Source organism: Cavia porcellus, unplaced genomic scaffold (genome assembly GCF_034190915.1).
Source record: "Cavia porcellus strain 051 isolate PalLab524CR breed Dunkin Hartley unplaced genomic scaffold, mCavPor4.1 scaffold_14, whole genome shotgun sequence".
Lineage (NCBI taxonomy): Eukaryota > Metazoa > Chordata > Mammalia > Rodentia > Caviidae > Cavia > Cavia porcellus.
The window spans coordinates 34,477,907-34,500,047 of NW_026947497.1; the positions used below are offsets into that span (position 1 = coordinate 34,477,907).

Sequence of the window (22,141 nt, forward strand, 5' to 3'; positions counted from 1 at the left end):
CCTGCTTGCAAGGCAGGTGCTTATGCCGCTGAGCTAAATCCCCAGCCCCCCAAATTTTTTTTTCCAAGAGAAAAATAACTCAATGTCTCCTCCAAAGTGTCTATGATTGGAATAGTCAGATTTTAAAAGTTATTTTGTTGTGAAGGTGATTTGGGTTACTGTTAGGATTGATTTAATCAATTTGTTAAGAACTAAAATTAACACTTTTCACATAGACCATGGCTTTGCAGACATGGAAACATTCAGTTATAATGGTTTCTTCTACATTCTCTGGAAAGTAAAATTTTTGTTTCTTTTTACATTCATTGAGCCTGTTTTTATTTTGTTTTGTTTTTGGTGGTTCTGGTAATTGAATCTAGGGCCTTGTACATGTTAGAAAACTGCTCTACCAGAAAGTACATCCCTAGCCCCAAATTAATGTGTTTTTGTAGCTTCAATTTTATCCTATAGGTCAGACTTCGATTTACCTAGTCCCTCTTTTATATGCCTTTTTTTTTTTTTTTTTGTCTTTTTCCTTTTTATTGGTACCAGGGATCGAACTCAGGACTGCCTGCTTGCAAGGCAGGCGCTTATGACACTGAGCTAAATCCCCAGCCCCCTATATGCCTTTTTTTGTTTTTGTTTTGTTTTTTGGTAGTATCTGCTGAGCTCTTAATTTACTGCTTAGGCACTTTGTTTTCTAAGTAATTTTTAAATAGCGTTTTCCTTTATATTATGTTACGTTGTCTCTATCCTTAGAGTAGATTGATCAGAAAATGAAGAAGAGCATCAAAAGAGTAGCTTAGAGGTGTCATTGGGTTTCTTAAGTATTTCTTTGCTTCTGTAAAACTGTACAATACGGATGTTTGAAGTTATTTTGTTACTGTTCCCTTGCAAAATGCATACTGTTGAAGGATAAATTTGTCTGATCTTTTAAAGGAGCATCTGTTTTAACTGTAAACCTAATAAAGAGAGTTTCTCCCCCCTTAAAGGAAACAAGATACCAATTACTTCAGCTTCGACCAGCACAGAGAGCATCATGGATTGGTTATGCTATTGCTTATCATTTATTAGAAGATTATGAAATGGCAGCAAAAATTTTAGAAGAATTTAGGAAAACACAGCAGGTAAAAACAGTAACAGACAAGTTTATTAGGTCTGATTCTAAAGTATAACTAAAGAAAAAAGTGCATAGACTTTATAAAGATGGTTTCAAATTTACAGAGAAGCTTCAAGAATAGTACAAAGAATTCTATATAAGCATTCACTTATTTGTATTTGATATATGTACTTTAAATCTCTGTACTTATAACCCTAAATTTCTTCCTTAAGGATTTGAGAGTAATTGATTATTTACTCATTATGCTGTATTGTTTTCTAAAAATAACTAGTTGTCAATTCTATACGTGTAGATTATCAAAATTAGGAAATTTAGCTGGGTGTGGTGGCTCATGCCTGTAATCCAGCACTTGGGAGGCTGAGGCAGGAGGATGGTTGCGAGTTTGAGACCATCCTGGGCTACAAAGTGAGCTCAAGGCCAGTCTGAACTGCGTATTGAGATCCTGTCTCAAAAAGACAAAAAAAGAAAGAAAGAAAGAAAAGAAAAGAAAGAAATTTAATATTGATAGACTATTACTATCTAAGGCCTATTTGATATTAAAAATTTACATATGGTCCTAGTTATATATGTGTAGTGGCCTCCCCCACAGATTTTAGTGTCTGGTCTTGAAATAATACCTTGCATGTATGTAGTCATCATTTCTCTTTTATCTTTCAGTTTAAAAGTTGTTCTTTGTATTTCATGACATTGATATTTTTGAACAGCACAAGGCAATGTCTTTGCAAAATTTCTCAATTTGTTTATTCGATATTTTTTCATCGTTAGAGTTTTGCATTTTTGGCAGGAAATCACAAATATGAATGGTATTAGTTGGATTTCCATTGTTGTGACAAAAGAACTGACCTAATTCAACTTAGAGGAGGAAGCATTTATTTTGACTCACAGGTTTCAGTTTATGGTCAGTTGTGTACATTGCTATAAGCCTACAATAGGGTAGAACTTCATGACAGAGGGCATGACAGAGGAAAGCTGCTCACATCATGCCAGCTAGGAAGTAGGCAAGGTGGGAAAGCCAGTCAGCAAGGGACCAAGAACCATGTATAGTACCCACGGTAATAGCCTCATAATCCACTCCCAACAATGCCGTGTTTCTGCCCGTCTCCAGATAATCCCACCAAATTGTGATATCATCAGTGGATTCATGGATTGGCTAGGTTAGAGCTCTCTTGTTCCAGTCACTTCTCAAAAGCCAGTCAGCAACCAAGTCTTCAAAACAGACTTTTCAAAGATGTATGTAACAGGATCCTTCCTTGTTGATCATATCAAGAGGCACATGACATCTATTTATTCCATTTGATTATACCACAATAGTATGTTTAGGTTGTATTTGTAACTGTAAGTTTGGTTCTTCTTTCTCTTTATATTTAATGAACTATCCAAGAGTGAAGAGCTCATTCCTAATCAAACTTTTACCATTAGTTTTAGCATTCACTGGTTATGTGCTTACCTGTATCAGTGAGTACTGTGATACTTGCAGATTCTGTGACTCAGTCTTTCATTTAGATTTATTATTTAGAATTACTATTGATGAATTTCCCCATTTTTTTGTACTATTGATGAATTTCCCCATTTTTTTGCATTAAGTACTTAAGGATTATTCATTCATTTGATTAGTTATAAGCAAATGTCATCCTTACGTATGAATCACGTATTACTCTTTGATCTGTTAACATATTTTTGAATTTATAAATACTTTTCTAATAAAACAAAACTTACTGTTAGTATTTCTTGTATCTATACACAGACATCCCCTGATAAAGTGGATTATGAATATAGTGAACTACTTTTGTATCAGAATCAAGTTCTTCGGGAAGCAGGTCTCTATAGAGAAGCCTTGGAACATCTTTGTACCTATGAAAAGCAAATTTGTGATAAACTCGCTGTAGAAGAAATCAAAGGTATTTTTCCAAGAATGTAATTCTAATTTTAAAGGCAAAGAACAAAGCTGAAAAATTTAACTAGTTACTGCTGACAATTGAGTATAGTTTGTTTATCAGGTAAAATAATACTTCTGTACTTTGAGTAATTGTAATATGGGAAAATACACATTTAAAGATAGGAAATTCATTGCAAACAAAAATTCGTTGAATGAAATTACTTGGTAAAAATCCTTTTTGCTTGCTTTTCTTGAGATGAATTCTCATCTCACCCAGGCTAGTCTCAAGTGGTGCTCCTGGACCCAAGTGATCCTCCTTCCTCAGCTGAGAGTGTGTGGATTATGATAGGAAGGAGAATAAGTAATTGAAAAAGCTAGCAGTTTTTAAAAGTTTCCATCTGAAATGTTTGCCCTTGTTTTCTAAGAACCTGAAGTTTGCTGATTTCAGATTTCTTTGGGTCACCCTGAAGATGAACACTGTGAAAGTATAGAATCTGTGTGCATAGTGAATATAGCTGTTATTGGCCAAATGAACTTTCACCAAGGGATGATGCTCCAGGCAAGTCTAAGGCTTCTGGAGCTCAATTGTAAACAATAAATGAAAGACAGACCTTTTTGATTTGAATTAATCATCTGCTTATAGTCTGTTATTCTTAAAAGACCGATCTGACATGGTCATATGTCTGGAAGAAAGTATTTCATTAATTGGCTGCAAAGTAGCTATAGTACCAAGGACAAGGATTAGGTGGGTACAGTTAGGCAAAATGTTTTATTGTGAATTGTGTTGTTAATTTCTTTATGCAAGCACATGAGAGTTTTCAAAGTGCTTTTTGAACATTATTTGATTCTGTGCTTTTGACAGTTTTCATAGTGAGAAAGAATCACAGATAGGGTCAAGATAGATTCAGACTCAAAATTGAACAATGATTTTTAGCAATATAGAAGTGTTTGATGCTGTTTACAAAAACATTTTCTGAGCCTCTGGAATGGAGGAGGATAGTAAAAGACCAAACATCAAGTCTATTTAAATAATTCTGAGAGTAGAGGAATTGAGGAAAGGGTACATAAATGACTTTTAGAAGGAATTTTGCCATAAAGGAAATAAATGAGATGGTGATAGGTGAAATAGATCAGAAGATTTTTTTTTTTGCAAAATATATTTGTACTAACTGGGGAATGATAAAAAATAGAGAATATTTGACCAATAGAGAGGATATGATCTAGTGCAGTGCTGGCACACCTTTTAGAACTTGATAAGAGGCAGCCTGTTGCAGTATGTTTGCCACCACTGATCCAGTGGATATATGTTGCAGAGGTAATGTAAGAACATGAATAGTTTGTCTCCAGTAATAGAATGTGATTGTGTGGGTGAGTAGGTGTGGATGTCAGGAGTATTTGGGAGTTGCTCCTGTATTCTGCATAAAATGGAAAGAAACCGGCCATCTGCTCTTCCTATAAACCAGTTGTGAATATCTACTTTGCTGTAGGATTTGGAGACAATTATACAAAGAGAAAGAAACTGAATAAAATCAATCTTTGGAAATTCTAGCAGAAAAGGAATTTTTGCTTGGAAATGAGGGGAGGATGATGAGATGCTGAAGATAGTTGAGAACTTTCTGGACTAGAGGAGTTTGCCAAAATGTTGCTTCATTCTTGCCCTACCAGTTTTCTCTACATGAAAGAGGAGGGAGAAGATGAAGGGAGGAAATGGGAATGGGTATAGTATGGGGTAGTAAAGTTGGTAGGTTATTTTATGGTTTTCTTGAAGTTGACATTTGGTTAATGCAGAGTAGGCTTGCCAGCTTACTTGTATTGTTGGCATTTGGAGCCTGAGTTACTGATGATGGAGATGATTTGCATGCATTGCAGGATGCTTAGCAGCTTGCTCAGCTTCTATCATGCCAGTAGTGTCTACTGCCCTTAGTATGACAGCAGAATGTCTTTAGATAGTGCTAAATATAATCTGCTTAAGAATCACTGGTAAAGATGTTAAGAATACAGATTTTTATAGTTAAATTACCTGAGTTCAGAGTCTCAGCAGGCTGTGAAAGACCCTTCTCAACTTAAATTCATTTTAAAATGATGAAAATACTAGTAACTTATTTCATAGAGTTCTGAGAATCGAATTAGTTAACACATGGAAACATTTAAAAGTTACCACTTCCTAGTAAATACACATTAAGTCATCATGTTTAATTACCTCGTGCAAGTGAAGGGTGCAATGGTAAAGTGGTAGTCTGAAAAATAATACTTTTGGTGAATGAAGTTAAGAATATAGAAAGAAATCCTGAGTAGCGTTTCAAGCTTTTATGACTTTGAGACAAATATATTTCTATGAAAACTATTCTCCACTCATCTGACTTGCTCAGCAAAAGGAGAAAAATGCAAAAAACAGTTGTAATGGTTTAGGCCTTAAAAATCAGTAAACAGAAACCAGATTTGAGATAAATTTTGATATTTGGAGTTTCTAATGGTCTTTGGGAATGTGATTGGTTATGATTCCAGGGGCAGGCATACAGTGAGTCTAGGAGTTGATTTTTCTTTGAGATTGATACAAGATGAGTGAGACAAAAACAAGAGTTATAGCTGACTAAGGGATGATAAAGTTAGGGTATTATATTGGGTTGTTGAATTGTTCTGATTACCAGGAATAATCAAAGAGAGGAGGATGGCTTGGTAATGGTGTATTCAGTGAGTGTGGGAATGTGGCTTGGAACTGAACGGATTCCCTGAATAAATGGAGAATGTGAAGAGGGTAACTTTCAAGTATGTGAATTTCCAGAAAAGGGCCCAATAAAAGAATAAACAGTCTTCTTTGAAGGAGATGGGAACTCAGGAAGGTACCAGATCCAAGCACTTGGCACCATTGGTTTACAGTGGGTTACAAGAGAAATTTTGAGAAAAAAGTTAAAATTATAAGGTTTTTCTCAAATATTGGTACTTACTTATTTATTTACCTACAATCAGGGGAACTTCTTTTGCAATTATGTCGTCTGGAAGATGCTGCTGATGTTTATAGAGGATTACAAGAGAGAAACCCTGAAAACTGGGCGTATTACAAAGGCTTAGAGAAGGCACTGAAGCCAGGTAATTTGCTGACTCATTGAAAAGCATAGCTTGAAAACTAATGGTTAAGAGTTTCTTCAAAGGCTGAGGATATAGCTCAGAGGCACAGATGCCTGCCTAGCAAGTGCAAGGTCCTGAGTTCAAACAAATAGAAAGAAAAGAATTTCTTCAAATTTTGAATACAAAAATGTATTGCATGTTTCAATTTTATATGCCAGATTGAGGTTGTGGGATTTTGTGTGTGTGTGTGTGTGTGTGTGTTTGAGACAGGATCTCACTATGCAGTTCAGACTGACCTTGAATTTACTTTACCTTGAATTTAAGATCAGCCCAGGCTGATCTTAAAATCACTGCCTCAGTCTCCCAAGTGCTGGGATTATAGGTATGCACCATGGTGCCTGCCAAAAGTTTTGAAATCTCTGTTCTCCTATAAATTGTTAGAAATGATTGAGAACAGAATGCAGAAACAGCTTTAGAGAAAAAATGAATGTGTCAGGAATATAGCTCACTGGCACACAGCACCTACCTGGCAAGTGCAAGGTCATGGTTTGATTCCTGGTATACCTTCCTCCCCCAGTCATGAATTTCTGTAGTATCAAAACCATAAAAGGCAGTTTCCACTGACAGAAACGATGATGTCTCGCTAGACGAAAAGGATGAAAACAACCTGTTATAAGTTGTGGCTGTGGCATAGTGTCTTCCCAAGGGCACATGAGTATAATCAGGCTGATGAACACCATGGTTTCTTTGTAGGGAGGGGGGTTAAATTTCCATCATTTGAACTTGAGTCTAGAGACTGTGTTTTCCTACACCTTTTACCCATAGTTGGGTCCACTTGTGGGAACAGCACCAGAAATAGGCAGAATCCTTAACCAAGATTGGGAGCTTTGTTTCCTTCAAGGCTGGTAGCGAGCCATTCTGGATAACATTTATATGTATATATATATCAGACAATCCTTGCTGAAGATTACTTTACAAGAGAGTTTCTCAAACTCACAGGAACACCAACATGGGATGATAACCTTCAGTGCTAGACACAGAGAAAATAGAGACAAAGAACTGCAAGATGAATAGAGGAAATTGCAAGTGTGAAATACGAATAATTAGAAGAAAGTACTAATTAGGGGTTGGAGAAATGGAAAGCATATTTATTGAAAAAAATCTCAGTAGACTGAACAGAAGAGACACCACAGCTGAGGAGAGTAAAAATTGATGAAATAGAAGATTTAAGTGAGGAAAGCTTTTAATGTTTGTGCAGTGACAGTAAACAAAAATACATAAAATGAGTATGGAGAAATGGAAGATAATTCTGGAAGCTCTGGACAGATCAAAGGAGATGAGTTAGAGGGAAGAAGTTCAAGAAAATTAAGTATTTTATGTGATAATAGGTATTTAAAATATGTATCTTTTATTGTAATTTTTAATTACTTGAGAAACAGTTTTCCAGGAAGCCATACAATATGTAATTACACATAAAAAGAATTTTCGTTTGTCTGCAGCTAATATGTTCGAACGGCTAAAAATATATGAGGAGGCCTGGACTAAATATCCTAGGGGATTGGTCCCAAGAAGGCTACCATTAAACTTTTTATCTGGTAAGTGAAAATAACTACAAAGGAATGAAAATGCTACTGTGAATTTAAAGTTTCTCTCTTGATGTTTAACTATAAGTGTATTAGATACTTCCTGTGGCTGGGACAAAATACCCACCCAACATCCATAATTTAAAGGAGGAGAGGTTTGTTTGACTCACAGTTTCCAGGTCAGATGGCTTTAAGGCATTCCATGGTCCGATGGCTTTAAGGCAGTAGCCAGGGGTCTTCTTGAAACATAACTGCAGTGACTCCTGAGTGCACGGATGGCTTGGCATAGTAAAATGGATCTCAGGGAAATAATTCCTACATGGCTCTTCTACAGTCAGGAGCCCAAGGGCTCCTTTCTCAAATGAAAAGTTCAGGATCTTGCTGATTTCTGAGTTGCTTTCAAGCCTTCTTTCCTATTGGAAAGGATACAAAGTATGCTAATCTTTTCACCCACCACATTCTTTTACCCCAACTTCACAGGTGCTTCCTTTCTGTCCCAAGGGTCACATAAATGGAGCTTTGGTTTTCACTATTAATCTGCTAAAAGCAACCAGCAGTACTCATACCATAGCCTAAACATTGGCTACCTTTAAAATTTCCTCCATTAGATTAATTAGTCTGAGGACATGTACAAAATGTAGTCAAATTCTTTGCCAGAAGGAAGCATGCATCACCTCTACTCCAGTTTCCATACAGCCTTTATTTATGTTTGAAAGCACATGATACTGGCCTTTATGTATACATTTCTGTCAGCACTCTAATCTTCTGAGGTCCAGTCAGAATCCCTCATCAAACTGTATTCTACAGCTTCTCTTGACCACATCTCCAAACTTTTCCAGACTCTTTCAAATTAGTTCCAAGGGCTTCTGAACCACATGGTCAGGTGGAGTGATAGCAGTGTCTATCCCCTTACCCTCATCTGTATTAGGATACCTTAGAGGAAAAGAAACACTAGAAAATATATGCATATTTATGCAAAAAGGTTTATTATGTAGGCTTAAGGAAAAGAAGTGGGAAAATCACAATAGCAGGCTGAACACTGGAGAGCCAGAGGGCATCTAGCAGCTCTCAGCTCAAGAAAGTGAAAGCAGAAAACAAGTGGGATCAAGGATGCAATGCCAGGCCACATCAAAAGCCTGAAAGTTCACTGGAGCCAGTGAGAGCCTTCATTGAAGACTGAAGATTCTGCATACTTTTCAAGACTGGAGCTCTTCAAAACTGGCATGTTCTTTTTCCCTTTTATTCCATCAGGTTGCATCTCATTGGTGCCCCCTCCAAGTGGAGTGGGTCTTTCCCTATCAGTTTGATGGCTGCCATGGCAGTCATCTACAAACACACCCATAAGTGTGCTGTAATGATCTGATAGACTTAAATATTAATCTAGTCAAATCGACATACCATGATTAACAGTCACAATCTGCAAAGGGATGAAAATGCTGTTGTGATTTAAAGGTTCTTTTCTCAAATTTTAGGTATAGGGATACATATTAAGGCTAAGGTATGTATGTTAGAGTTATCTGGATAAATGTAAACCAGCAAGATTTATTTTCTTCAGGTGAGAAGTTCAAAGAATGTTTGGATAAATTCCTAAGAATGAATTTCAGCAAGGGTTGTCCACCAGTCTTCAATACTTTACGGTCCTTATACAAAGATAAAGAAAAGGTAAAGTAAAATATGATATTTTCTTTTACCTGTCATTCTGTGCTATTTGAAATGATTGACTGTTAATATCTGTGCCCAGCAATGTGTTTGGTGAATCTACAGTCTTCCTGGCTTGAAGTTTAAGTGCTCTTGTGGCTGTATCTTCCTTTTCATTGTATTTTCTGATTTCTTTGTTTGCTTTGCTTTGCTTTGCTTTGCTTTGTTTTGGTATTTACTGTACTGAGTCCATGGAGGTTTTGAGAAGTTAGCAATATATCAGTTTCTCCATTTACTCTGTTTGTTATTAGAAGTCAGAAGTGATTTTATTTTAAAATCCAAGTTTTAGCTTTCTCTGTTAATTGGTAGAAAAAATACGGTATCAGAAAAAATTGATTTTTGTCCTTGTGATCTTACTCTTTCAACTGTGTGTTGTAATAATTGAAAATGCTTTTTATAGAAGGTATTGATAATTTAGATTATTTAGACATCTTAGTTGGATTAAAAGCAAATTAGTTACATTGAAAAGAACCAGAAAGGTGGAGCAAGTTAAATATATGTAACATACAATGTATATTTAATTGCCAGTTTTGAGAAGCCCAGGATGTATGGGCATTATTGATTGTTCTCATCACTTGCATAAATTACCTCTTATTTATAGATTTGAGTTTGCTGTTTTTGAAGCAGTTTTAAGTATAGAGAGCTAAAGTTTTAAAATTTCTATTTGTATTTTCCTAATTTACACTTAAATTTGGCTTAAACTTTCAAATTTCTCTTTGAGTCTTTCCATGTTGTTCCACCTATTAGAAATAGTTCTTTTTCTTCTAATATCTTATGTTTATATATTGTGGAATTCAGCCATTATAATAACTCTACCTATTGATAATAAATATAACATTAAAATAGAGTTGAGAACTGTGGGAGTAAAAAAACCCAAAAAGTGTAACTGTTATTGTAAAAAAGAGAGGAAAGGAAAGTGGTATAAGGGATATAACTGCATGTATGTTTGAGTGTGTAGGATGGAAAACCATATTACTGAGCTTTTGTTGGATCACTGAACGGAACTCTGCAATCTCACTGTATGAATGTCCACTTTATATTCTTTAATTTTGTAATTTGGACAGCTGTTTCTAGGATGACGGTGTGTGGCCTATTAACTAGTGATTTCTTAATGTATAATTTTTTTTATTGTAATCCTGTATTATTTGTACCCTTTCACTGCTTTTTTTTTTTTATTTGCTATCTTTTTTCTCTTTAAATAAAAAAAAAATCAAGTTGAGAAAACAATTGAATTTTACGAAGCGTATAGCTTGGCTTATGGGGACCTTGTAGCTTGGCACAGGAATTTCGGAATAAATAACCTGCCTAAAACCCTTCAGACTTCATAGTTTATTCAGAATTAGAAGCTGGTGTCGATTTGTTTAGTTAAGACAGGTCATGTAAGAGAACTTCTGTACTAATAGAAATCCATAAAAATATATTACCAACGATGGGAAGTAGTTTTGTCTGCTTTGTATTTTTGAGATGGGTTTTCATTGTATTGCTCAAATTGGCCTCGAACTCCTCAGGCAATCTTCCTCCTTCAACCTCCTGAATAGCTGGAACTATATCAACATTTGCCATTCTGCTCAGCTTAATCAGGGGAATTAATGAATTAAAAATTTTCTGGCTCTCTCTAGAACACTTGGGGAAAGTCATATAATGAAGATTGAAGAAAGAATCACAACCTAGTTTGCTACTGATTCTCTAGTCCTTGTATACCCTGCTGTTCTGTGTTTAGCTTTTCTACTGATTTCTATTGGATTATAAAATTTAGGATAATTATTACCATCTGTTCATAGAAAATTCTTTTTTCACATAACATTTTATTCTTGATTCTTAAAGAGCAGACATTAATTATGGGTATTATTTATGTGTTCTGATATAACAATGAATTAAAATATAAATTATCTACAATATTGCCTGTGTTTAACCCTTTCCTGATTTCTGATTATTTTCTAGTGGGGAAAAGGAACCTACCAATGAGTTTGTTTGTCTGTTTGTTTATATTTTTATTACCATTGAGTTTTTAAAAACATTTTGATGCATACTTCACAAAAAGACGTTTTCAAATTATTAGCTAGAAATAGAAGCAATTTATAAAGGAGTGTGTGTGTGTGTGTGTGTGTGTGTGTGTGTGTGTGTGTTGGAGTGTTTATTCAGTCTTAATAAGACATTTTGCACAGTAGTAACTTTTTTCTGTTAAGGTGTGCTTGTGTGTTTGTATTCTAGGTGGCAATCATAGAAGAATTAGTAGTAGGTTATGAAACCTCTCTAAAAAGCTGCCGTTTATTTAACCCCAGTGGTAAGTGTTCAAACTTTATTTTAAAAAATCTTGAAAATTTCCATACATTATGAAATTCTTAACCAGAAGGCCAGTATTATTTAGACAATATGCATAATGCATTTAAATTTTTTCTCATTAGCATAGAAATCCAGTAATTGGCACATTGTATAATGATACTTGATTAGAAGCAAATCACATTAGTTTATTGGGTAAAACTTTATGTAAAACTTAACACCTTATAAGACTAGATTTAGTAATATAGTGATCCTCCACGCACCCACCACTTAGCTTTAATAGTTTTGAAGTCATGTTCAAATATTTTGATAGTCTTACTTACCTGTATACCCACATTCCAAAGCAAATTCAGATATCACATGGTTTCATTCATGGATATTTCAGTGTTACTCAAAGGTAAGGATTTAAGTTAAAACATAACTATAATACCATTATCACACTTGAAAATTAGTACTGTTCTCCCTCCTGCCCCCTTTTCCTTTTTGAGACAGAATCTGTTGATGTAGTTCAGGCTGGCCTTGAACTCACTTTGTAGCCTAGACTGGCCTTGAACTGACAGTGATCCTCCTGTCTCAGCCTCCCAAGTGCTGGGATTATAGGCATGTGCCACCATGTATAACCAAAAATTAGTACTTTCTTAATTAAGAAATGTAGGGTAATATTTTTTCTTTTTTTAAAGTTTGAGTGGCAGACAATTCAAAAAAAGTTGTTACGCTTTGAGTTTAGTTGATATATCTCATAAGTTTTTTTAATGTAATAGTTTCTTTTCAAATTATTTGTTGAAGTTCTTTTCTTGTGTTTTCTTTGTCTAGATTTTGCTGAGTATACTCGTGTTAAAACATTATTCTGTCTGCATTTTTTATAAGGTGTTAGTAGGATGTGGAGTTGTATCTTGCATGCTAGCATTAATCTCAGTGACTGGTTAATACTTTTAAAAATGAAGTAATAACAAAAATTCAGTTACTCAGTTATAGCACAGTAGCCAATACCTGCCATATTGGACAGGATTGATATAAAACATTTCCATTTCCAGTAGGTAGCACTTGGTAGGGTAAAGCAAGAGGATTACTCATTTGAAGGCAGTCTGGGATTAATAATGAGTTCAAGGCCAGCCTGAACTATATAAAAGGACCTTGTGTCAAAAAAATCAGTCATAATGATAATAATAAATTTTAAAAAATAAAACATTTCCAAATCTTCTAATAGGTCCAGCTAGAGGCTTCATGAGATTCCATTTTGTGTTTTGCTGTTTTTATTTTTGGTCAGCATAAAAGTGGTGAGCAAGAATATTTTATAGGTGGCATATTCTTCCATCAGTAGACACACAGTATTAATATCTTTTGCGGGGGCATGATACTAGGGATGGACCCCATGAACTTGTGCTTGCCAGGCAGGTGCTTGTGCCTCTGAGCTAAATCCCAGCCCCAGTGTTAATATCTTTTTTTGTTTGTGTGTTTTTGTTGTTTTTAGACAGGGTCTTTCTACACTGTTGAGGCTAGCCTTGAGCTCACTTTGTAGCCCAGGCCGGTCTCGAACTCACAACAACCCTCCTGCCTCAGCCTCCTGAGTGCTGGGATTACAGGCGTGAGCCACCACGCCCGGCCCAGTGTTAATATCTTAAAAAACAATTTTTATTTCATATGTTATTTGCTCAATGTTTCCTTTTGTATAGGAAAAATATGGTAACATTTTCTTCTCATTCTCCTTGTTCCCTTTTTTTCTTAAATTTTCAAAAGAATCATTTAGCTCAGTTTTCAGAAGAACATTTCAAAAGATTTGATGCATTTTTGAAAGTTCATTTTTCAAAGATGGCAAATAAATTTTTTAAGATATTATGAACTTGTGGGTTTAAATCTCACATGAGTCCCATCATTCACATGCCATGGCAATAGTTGATAGCTGTTTAATATGACAAGTTTATCTTTTATGCTGCCAGTAACGATCTGGAATCATTGTTTTTCCAGGACCGCTGGTTCCCATAGTGGTAAAGGCCAGTATGGTGGAATCCAGGGTGTACCCTGCTATTAAGTTGATCATTGTTTTCATGTCTCAGATTAATTTTGATAGTACTTTTTAGAAAGCTTTACTATGGATTCATTGGTTAATCATCTCAATATTACTTTGGTTATCATCATTTTCCTACATGTTTTACAAATGAGGAAGAGGTTCACTAACATGCCTAAGAATATGCTGCACTTTTGTTGCAGATCTATTAAATCTGGAGTTGTTGAGTTCCACTCCTATTGTTTGTCCACTGAGCCGTCTTGCTTTACTAGGAGAGAAAAAAAGGCAATATATTGCTTTCTTTGAAAGCAAGTAACAGTTTTCAGATTGTAGAAATTTATATTAAAAAAGAATCTTTTAAATGTGTGGTTTGTATTTTTAATTTACACATTTTCTTTAGAGTATATTTAATCAGAATAAGTTTTTTCTAATTATGATCTCATTTTGGGGGATAGTTTTTATTTAGGCTAAATAACTTATCTTTGTATATTTAACATAATACTAAAATCAACTAAGATTATCATCAAAATGTAAAATAACCGTATTGTAGATATATTCATACACGGTTTAGTACATTCAAACTCAAGCAGTTAAAGTTTTTTTAAATCTTACATTAATGAAAAAGATTTCTTCTGGGTCATCTCCACCAACCACAACGTCCTGAGGCATACATTCTCATAGTTTGTTTGTTTGGTTATTTATTCATTTGTTTATTTGTTTGTTTTTTGGTGCCGGGGATCAAATTCATGACTGGCACTTGCCAGGCAGGCACTTATTCCTGTGAGCTAAATCCCCAACCCCCATAGTTTTAATATAACACCAGCTTCTTTTTGATTTCCTTTTTAGGTAGCTCCAGGATTGAGCTTATTTATCAACCATATTTGTTATAAAAAGTTATATGCAAGGCATTGTGCTCAGGGGCTACATGAATGCAGAGTAGAAAACATAGTCCCTTTCAAAGATTTTACATTCTTAGTGGTATTGTTACGACTGGGCCACATAAACAATATTTAGTCTAATTTCCTTATAGAGGGACCATTTTGAAGGATATACTCTTAATATATGTAATACCTAGTCTTGATTTCTTCCCTCTCACTCATCCTTTGCTTTTTAAAGATGATGGAAAGGAAGAACCACCAACCACATTACTTTGGGTCCAATACTACTTGGCGCAACATTATGACAGGATTGGTCAGCCATCTATTGCTTTGGAATATATAAATACTGCCATTGAAAGTACACCTACGTTGATAGAACTGTTTCTTGTGAAAGCTAAAATCTATAAGGTAAAAATTCCCCCCTAAGGTAATTACGTGTATCATAATTTTTTTAGTATTTCATCATTTCTAAATGTTGTAAGAAAAATTACATTTATGATGCATGGAAATATGGAATAAAAACTACATTTCTCATTCTCATTTCTTCTAATGTGGTAGTTGTGCCTATTTGATCATTTGTATCTGCATATACATAAGGCTATTCATTCATGTATTCTCATGTATTTGTGTGTATATAGCTGGTTATTTTCTTCTGGTGAGTAAGAGTATAGTAATCCAAAGGAAAGTTACATCCTGTGAAGTGTGTATTTCGGTTAATAATTGTGATCACATATCAGCATCTGATGAAATGAAATGGCAAAGATTTTATTATACTTTCTACATACTTTATCTTTTTATTTTCCAGTTCCTGGCCTTTGCTTGAGGCTCCCCAGTTGCATGTTTGGCCTCATCTTAGTATATGTGCTGCTAAAGTGAGCATTTGGCCTCATCTTAAAAGTAGCTCTTTTCTATCATATTGCAAATAAAATTTAGTAATCAAAGCTGTTGATGTTGATAGTTGTGAAACAGTGATTTATTTAGCCAGAAAACTATGAATTTTAGTATATTTTACATTGTATTTTGATGGTGGCTTGTCACTGAAGGTTGATCATTGTTGCCTCAAGCACACTAGGCAGTGCTCTGTCATTGCTACATCAGCAATGTTGCACCAGCATTTTTAAAGCCAGGTTTTGCTTTTCATGTTCATGGTTTTATTACTACTTAGATAAATTTGAATGAGGATCATTGGGACTGTCCATTATGATCCTTATCACTAATGTTTCCAGGTTCCTTTGGAGCTGGCCGTACCTACACTGAATTATGTGATTCTCACTGAAGGCTTACATTGTCATTTTTTGGTTTGATTTTACAATTGTTTCTCAGTGTTCACTACGTGGCAAGTGCTGTTGTACACAATGTAGATATAACATTAAAACAACTTCATTATCAGAGAGCCTACATTTTAGATAGATGGCCAGAAAGATGTAAGAATTTACAGAGGAATACATGTTTCCATGTTAATTAGCATCTTCAGATGCTAGTTGCTAGTTCCTTTTCTTTCATTTATTTTAATTATCAATAGGAAAAAAATGACCTGTCCAGTAAAATTAGCATACTGACTGGTTGCTTTGCTTTTGTGATTTATAAGCATGCTGGGAATATTAAAGAAGCTGCGAGGTGGATGGATGAAGCCCAGGCCTTGGACACAGCAGACAGATTTATCAACTCCAAATGTGCAAAATACATGCTAAAAGCCAGTCTCATTAAAGAGGCTGAAGAAATGTGCTCAAAGTTTACGAGGGTTTGTATAGCTATTGTTCTTACTTATGAATGAATAGGACATAGCCAATTTATACTTACACCTTGCTCTTTTTTTTTTTTTTTTTTTTTTTTTGAGATAGTATCTCATTCTATGTATTTCAGGCTGGACTTGAATTCCAGGCAATCCTGCTTTAGCCTCCCAAGTGATGGGATTACAGTTGTGCACGACCACAGCGGGCTTACCTTGGTCTTTTTCAGAATTTTTTTTCAATACTTTTAGTAACGGAATAGCCCAGATGTTTAAAAAACTGTTTACTTTTGCTTTTTTGAGGCAGGGTTTTACTATGGGTCTGGCCTTAGGCTCAGTATGTAGCCTAGGCTGGCTTTACTGAGAGTGATCCTCCTGCCTCTACCTCCTAAATGCTGAATTACTGGCATGTGCCACTGTGCCCAGCTCCTAGTGTTCTTTTTCTTATGTTAATGCCAACCCCCAATTAATGTACAACTTTTGTGTGATGATTTAGATAAATCCTTACTATTTTTAGTGTTCACAAAGTTTTAATTTATTTTACTTTTTAACTACTATTTCTTACTATAAAAATGGTTTGAAAACTGAAGGAATGTTTCAGAAGAATTTATATCTGTTGACTGTCTTTCCTTTTTAAATTGGTAGTGGAATGGTGTATTTGGTGAGAAATGGACTTGACTATATGTGATTTTTGTGTAGGAAGGAACATCTGCAGTGGAGAATTTGAATGAAATGCAGTGCATGTGGTTCCAGACAGAATGTGCCCAAGCATATAAAGCAATGAATAAATTTGGTGAAGCACTTAAGAAATGTCATGAAATTGAAAGAGTAAGTATTTTTGACATATGACTTTCATATTTTATTTGCTATTGAGGGTTTGGGGCAAATCTTACTTTTTTCCTCCATCTTGATAAATCAAGGTTAATTATTAAAATTGGTGTTTACTTTTAAAATTTTATAATGGAAATATGTACTATATTTTCTGCAGAGTACTCTTATCTATTCTTGCAATAATTGTTTTTCAAAAACTTTATGTAAATTTTGTATCCTGACTGTTTTTAATGACTTGAAACTCTTGAGCATTGCTACTTCCTTTGTCTATCATGAGGTTGCATGGTGATGCTATATATTCTTGTAAGATCCAAGCCTTAAAGCTTCTCACAAGGTTTCTGTAGATAGCAGTTTATTTTCTGATAAAAGTATTTTCCTATTTCTCTTTAGATTTATTTTTATCACTTGTAATGGACTTTCATTTTTTGTTTTTCACAGATAAACATAGCTTATATAATTAAGTTTACATTTATAACATTGTCAAGTATAGAACACTTGGTTGAAATGTGGAAGTTTCTGATTTTTCTCCCACGCACCAGACTGATACTGTATAGAATTTAGATATGTAGCCTCCAAAACAACCAAAACAAAACTGTGTATCATAATCACTTACAAACGGCTTTAAATAAAAAACTTGGTGTGTAATGTGAATCTGCTGTATCGCACATTTTTGTATGTTAATCACTTAGTTTGTTAGAATAGCTTTACTTAAGTGTAGGGTTAAGAATGGAGGTGTGTGTGTGCTTGCGTGCGTGCATGTATGTGCGTGGCATTGGTACTCCCTTTTATTCAGAGAGTTTTAACACCTGTAATGTCATGTCTTTTGGTGGTGGCCAGTTTATTTGATATGCAAATTGTTTATATTGAATGATTATAATATTTTTGCTTTACAATTTTTTGTACCAAAAGAGTGAGTCCAAGGGTTTGATTTATAATTTTCTTATACATTGCTATACTTCAGTATAATAATAAAAAGATAATTTTGTTAGCATTTTATAGAAATCACTGATGACCAGTTTGACTTTCATACATACTGTATGAGGAAGATTACCCTTAGATCATATGTGGACTTATTAAAACTAGAAGATGTACTTCGACAACATCCGTTTTACTTCAAGGCAGCAAGAATTGCTATCGAGATCTATTTGAAGCTTCATGACAACCCCCTTACTGATGAAAATAAAGAACATGAAGCTGATACAGGTATACCATCAACAGTTTCTTACTATGTTTTGCGGTGATATTTTATACATTATGGTGTTTGGTAATGCAGTTCTTCTGGGAATTTTAATTAGGAGTCTTGGGAAGATGTTACACAAAGGCAGTAAATGCTGAATGTTTCATGAATTTCTTTAAGCAACAGAAAAATACTACTTATTAGATTTTTAAAACAAAGATTTAGCAAAGAGTTAGATACTTAGCATTCAAAAAGTTTGAATTTGTTAAGACTTACATTTACGGGGCTGGGGATTTAGCTCAGCGGCATAAGCACCTGCCTTGCAAGCAGGCAGTCGTGAGTTTGATCCCTGGTACCGATAAAAAGGAAAAAGACCAAAAAAAGGCATAAAAAAAAAGACTTACATTTACTATATGATTTACTCATCTAACTGCAGTACTATAAATTTCTAAGTGCATGATTAGTGTGGGAACACATTAGTGTTGACTGGTAGTGTAACTGGTTGTTCCTCTTTTTTTGAGGGGGTGTTTAGTTTACTTTTGTTCTCTAATATCTGAAATTGAACCTGGCTTTCAATTTTTTTTTGGTCTTTTTCGTTTTTATCGGTACCAGGGATTGAACTCACGACTGCCTGCTTGCAAGGCAGGCGCTTATGCCGCTGAGCTAAATCCCCAGCCCCTGAACCTGGCTTTCATATTGAGCTGGGTTCCCAGCCTTCTTTTATCATATTAAGTTTTATTTTGACACAAGGTCTAGGCACTAAATAACCTAACCCAGGCTCAGATTTTTTCTTCAGCCTTCCCAAATGCTCTCATTACAGGCATATGTCACCATGCCCAGCTCCTCTTTTTTTTTGTCTTCTTTTTTGACTTTGTTGTTACTTTATTCGCACATTCTAGATCTCTAAATGTGCATACATATAATGATAACATTCATCATAGAAGTTTATACTGGTGCCTGACATATCTTGCTTCTTTTTTTCCCATTCCCCTCCCCTCCCCTCAATCCCCAAGCCCTTCGTTACTTATGAGAGCTTTGCTTCTATTTTTCCTTTCTTGTCCTTTTGTTCTTTTCTCCCTCTCCCTCCACCTCCCTTCTCATTTGAACATTTTTAACCTTTGCTTCCCATTTCCCAACATCAATTATACAGTTTGGTTCTCATGTATACTTTTGTTTTCTTAACCCTGGAGAAATAGTATGGTATCTAAATGTGTCCCAGGGTGAATTCATGTAGCTAGAATGGCTCAAACTTATCCTTCTTTATGGCATAGTAGTACTCCATTGTAATTTTTTTAAACCCCATACAAAATACCTCTTCTTTATCTATTCATTGATTGGTGGGTATTTGGACTCTAAGAGGTAGATATTATAAACTGCTATAAATATAGGTGTGCATAAGCTGGGCATGGTGGTACATACCTGTCATCTCAGCACTTGGAAGGCTGAGACAGGGGGATCACTGTGAGTTTGAGGCCAACCTGGGCTTACAAAGTGAGTTCAAGGCCTACCTGTACTACATAGTGAGATTGTGTGTCAAAAAGACAAAAAACAAAAACAAAAAAAGGATGTTTTTGTATTGTGTGTATGATGCTTTTTAATTCTTTTGAGACGATACCAGTAAGAGGAATAACTGGGTGAAATGGAACCCAGTTTCACTTTTTTGAAGAATCTTTACACTGAATTACCCAGTGTTTTCATCAGTCTGCACTTCACTGACATGGAGAAGGGTTACATTTTCCCCACAGCCCTGGCAGCATTTGTTATTGGTTGATTTCTTGATAATAACAATTCTTTCTGGAGTGAGATGGAATCTCAGCATTGTTTTAATTTGCATTTGTCCTATGACTAATAATGTGGAACTTTTTTTTATATATTTTCACTTCTACTTCCTTATCTGAAAAGTGTCTTTTCATTTCAGATGCCCATTTTTGGATTGAATCTTTAAATTTGGAGGGAGGGGCCTGGTTTTTTGAGTTCTTCATATATTCTAGATAATAGGAATAGTCTTTTTTGAGGAACAGTCGGCAAAAATTTTTTCCCACACTGTGTATTGCCTCTTAACTCTCTTGGTGGTTTCTTTTGCTATGCAAAAAGCTTTTTAATAAGATAAGATTCCAGCTGTTGATTCTTTGTGATATTGAGGTTATGTTCATAAAGTCTTTGGCCTATACCATTGTCTTAAAGGATTCTACCTGTTGTATCTGCCAGTATATTTAGTATTTCTGGTTTTTTTAAATTTTTTTTTTACCTATGACCAGTCAGAACCCATTCTGTTTTAATATTTAGATCTTTGATCCATTTCAATTTTAGTTTAGTGTATAGTGAGAGACATGGGTCTAATTTTAGTCTTTAGCACGTGGAAAGCCAGCTTTTCCATCTAATATATTAAAAAGGCTATCTTTCTTCCAGTGAAGGTGTTTGGCTCCTTTAATAAAGATAAGGTGGCTGATTGTGTTTGGAGTCTTTTCTCTATCTTCTAATCTGTTCCATTGATCCTCAGGTCTTTTTGCTAGTACCCTGCTGTTTTTATCACCAGCTCCTCTTTTTAGTACTACTATAATTTTTAGTTATTTTACTAAAAGATGAAGATTGCTGGAGCATTAAACATCATCTTGGAATTAAGCTAGGAGAATTACATAGTGATTTATCATTTAACCCACTTTTTTCAAATTCATTTTATTTCAAAGAGAAAAAAAATTTTCAGAATACAACAAACAGGGGGACCCATTTTTAACATACCATTTTCATAGTGAGATGTCATGATTTCTGGAGAGAAATCTTCCCTACACAGTTATTTGAGAAAGACTCTCTGAATTAAAGTTGAGTTGCATGGAAGAGTATATAAAGTAATTGTGTATCTAAATAGCCTGGGCTAGGGATTTAACTCAGCAGCATAAGCGTCTGCCTTACAAATGCATGGTCGAGAGAAATGGCACCAATAAATAAATAAATAAATAAATAGCTTGTGACATAATCATTGTAAATCTACTGTGGTGAGCTGACATGAGTCCTTTTAAGGCAGAAATAAGTAATAAAGAATATGGCCCCTAACTACAGCCCATGGATTAGATCCACACTCCAGTCTTGTTTTGATAATAGAATTTTACTGGAACATTTGCAGCTAAGTTTAGTTGCAAGAGGCTCATTTTCTGCAAAGCTGAAAATCCTTGGCATTGTGACCGTTGTAGGAACAGTGTGCTGACCTGTGGTACAGTAGCATAACAGAAGAAACTTAGACTTTGCTGTCCTCCTTAAGACGTTTTAGATCCTTGCTCTGACTTTCACTATCACCATGAGTTGCCATTTTTCACAATTGTGCAACCTCTGTTTTTGTATATACTTATCCCTTAGTACTCTTAAGGACTGGTTGGTTGGTATTGGGGCCTTTTTCATATGCTAAAATCCACAGATGCTCAGATCTCTCATAGAAAATGGAGTAATAGTGTAATATTTACATAAAACCTACCTGCATTTGCTTATATATTGTAAATAATTTCTACGTTCCTTATAATAACTAATATGTAATTTTATGGTTTAGCTAATACTGATAAGAAAAATAATCTATAATGTTCAGTATCAACAGAGATTTTTTTTCTGGGTTTGGTTTGGTTTGGTTTTGTGAGTGGGTTTGATTATGTAGTTCAAGGCTGGCCTAAATCTCATTGTGTAGCCAAGGGTGAGCTCAACTCATGATCCTCCTGCCTCTGCCTTCCAAGTGATGGGATTTACAGGTCAGGTATATGCCACCATATCCAGTTGTACAATATTTTTTCTGGCATTTTTGATCACAGTAGTTGAATCTACAGTGAGGATGCTGAGCCATTTTGTATATTTTATATACACACACACACACACACACACACATACATATATGTTACTCCGTGAGGTTGTTGAGAACGTTAAACAATGTGTGTACTAT

General features: G+C 35.0%; 1 protein-coding gene across 3 annotated transcripts in view; it reads left to right on the top strand.

The window, feature by feature from the left end:
- Naa15 (N-alpha-acetyltransferase 15, NatA auxiliary subunit) overlaps window positions 1-22,141 on the top strand; it is a 90,475-nt gene that overhangs the window by 49,032 nt on the left and 19,302 nt on the right. For all 3 annotated transcript variants that reach the window (XM_063260793.1, XM_063260792.1, XM_003476786.5), the window contains exons 5-14: window positions 972-1,106; window positions 2,844-2,997; window positions 5,943-6,062; window positions 7,541-7,636; window positions 9,180-9,286; window positions 11,534-11,606; window positions 14,724-14,893; window positions 16,074-16,226; window positions 16,914-17,042; window positions 18,035-18,248. In XM_063260793.1, coding sequence (XP_063116863.1) covers window positions 972-1,106; window positions 2,844-2,997; window positions 5,943-6,062; window positions 7,541-7,636; window positions 9,180-9,286; window positions 11,534-11,606; window positions 14,724-14,893; window positions 16,074-16,226; window positions 16,914-17,042; window positions 18,035-18,248 — 1,351 coding nt within the window. The remainder of the gene's footprint in view (window positions 1-971; window positions 1,107-2,843; window positions 2,998-5,942; window positions 6,063-7,540; window positions 7,637-9,179; window positions 9,287-11,533; window positions 11,607-14,723; window positions 14,894-16,073; window positions 16,227-16,913; window positions 17,043-18,034; window positions 18,249-22,141) is intronic.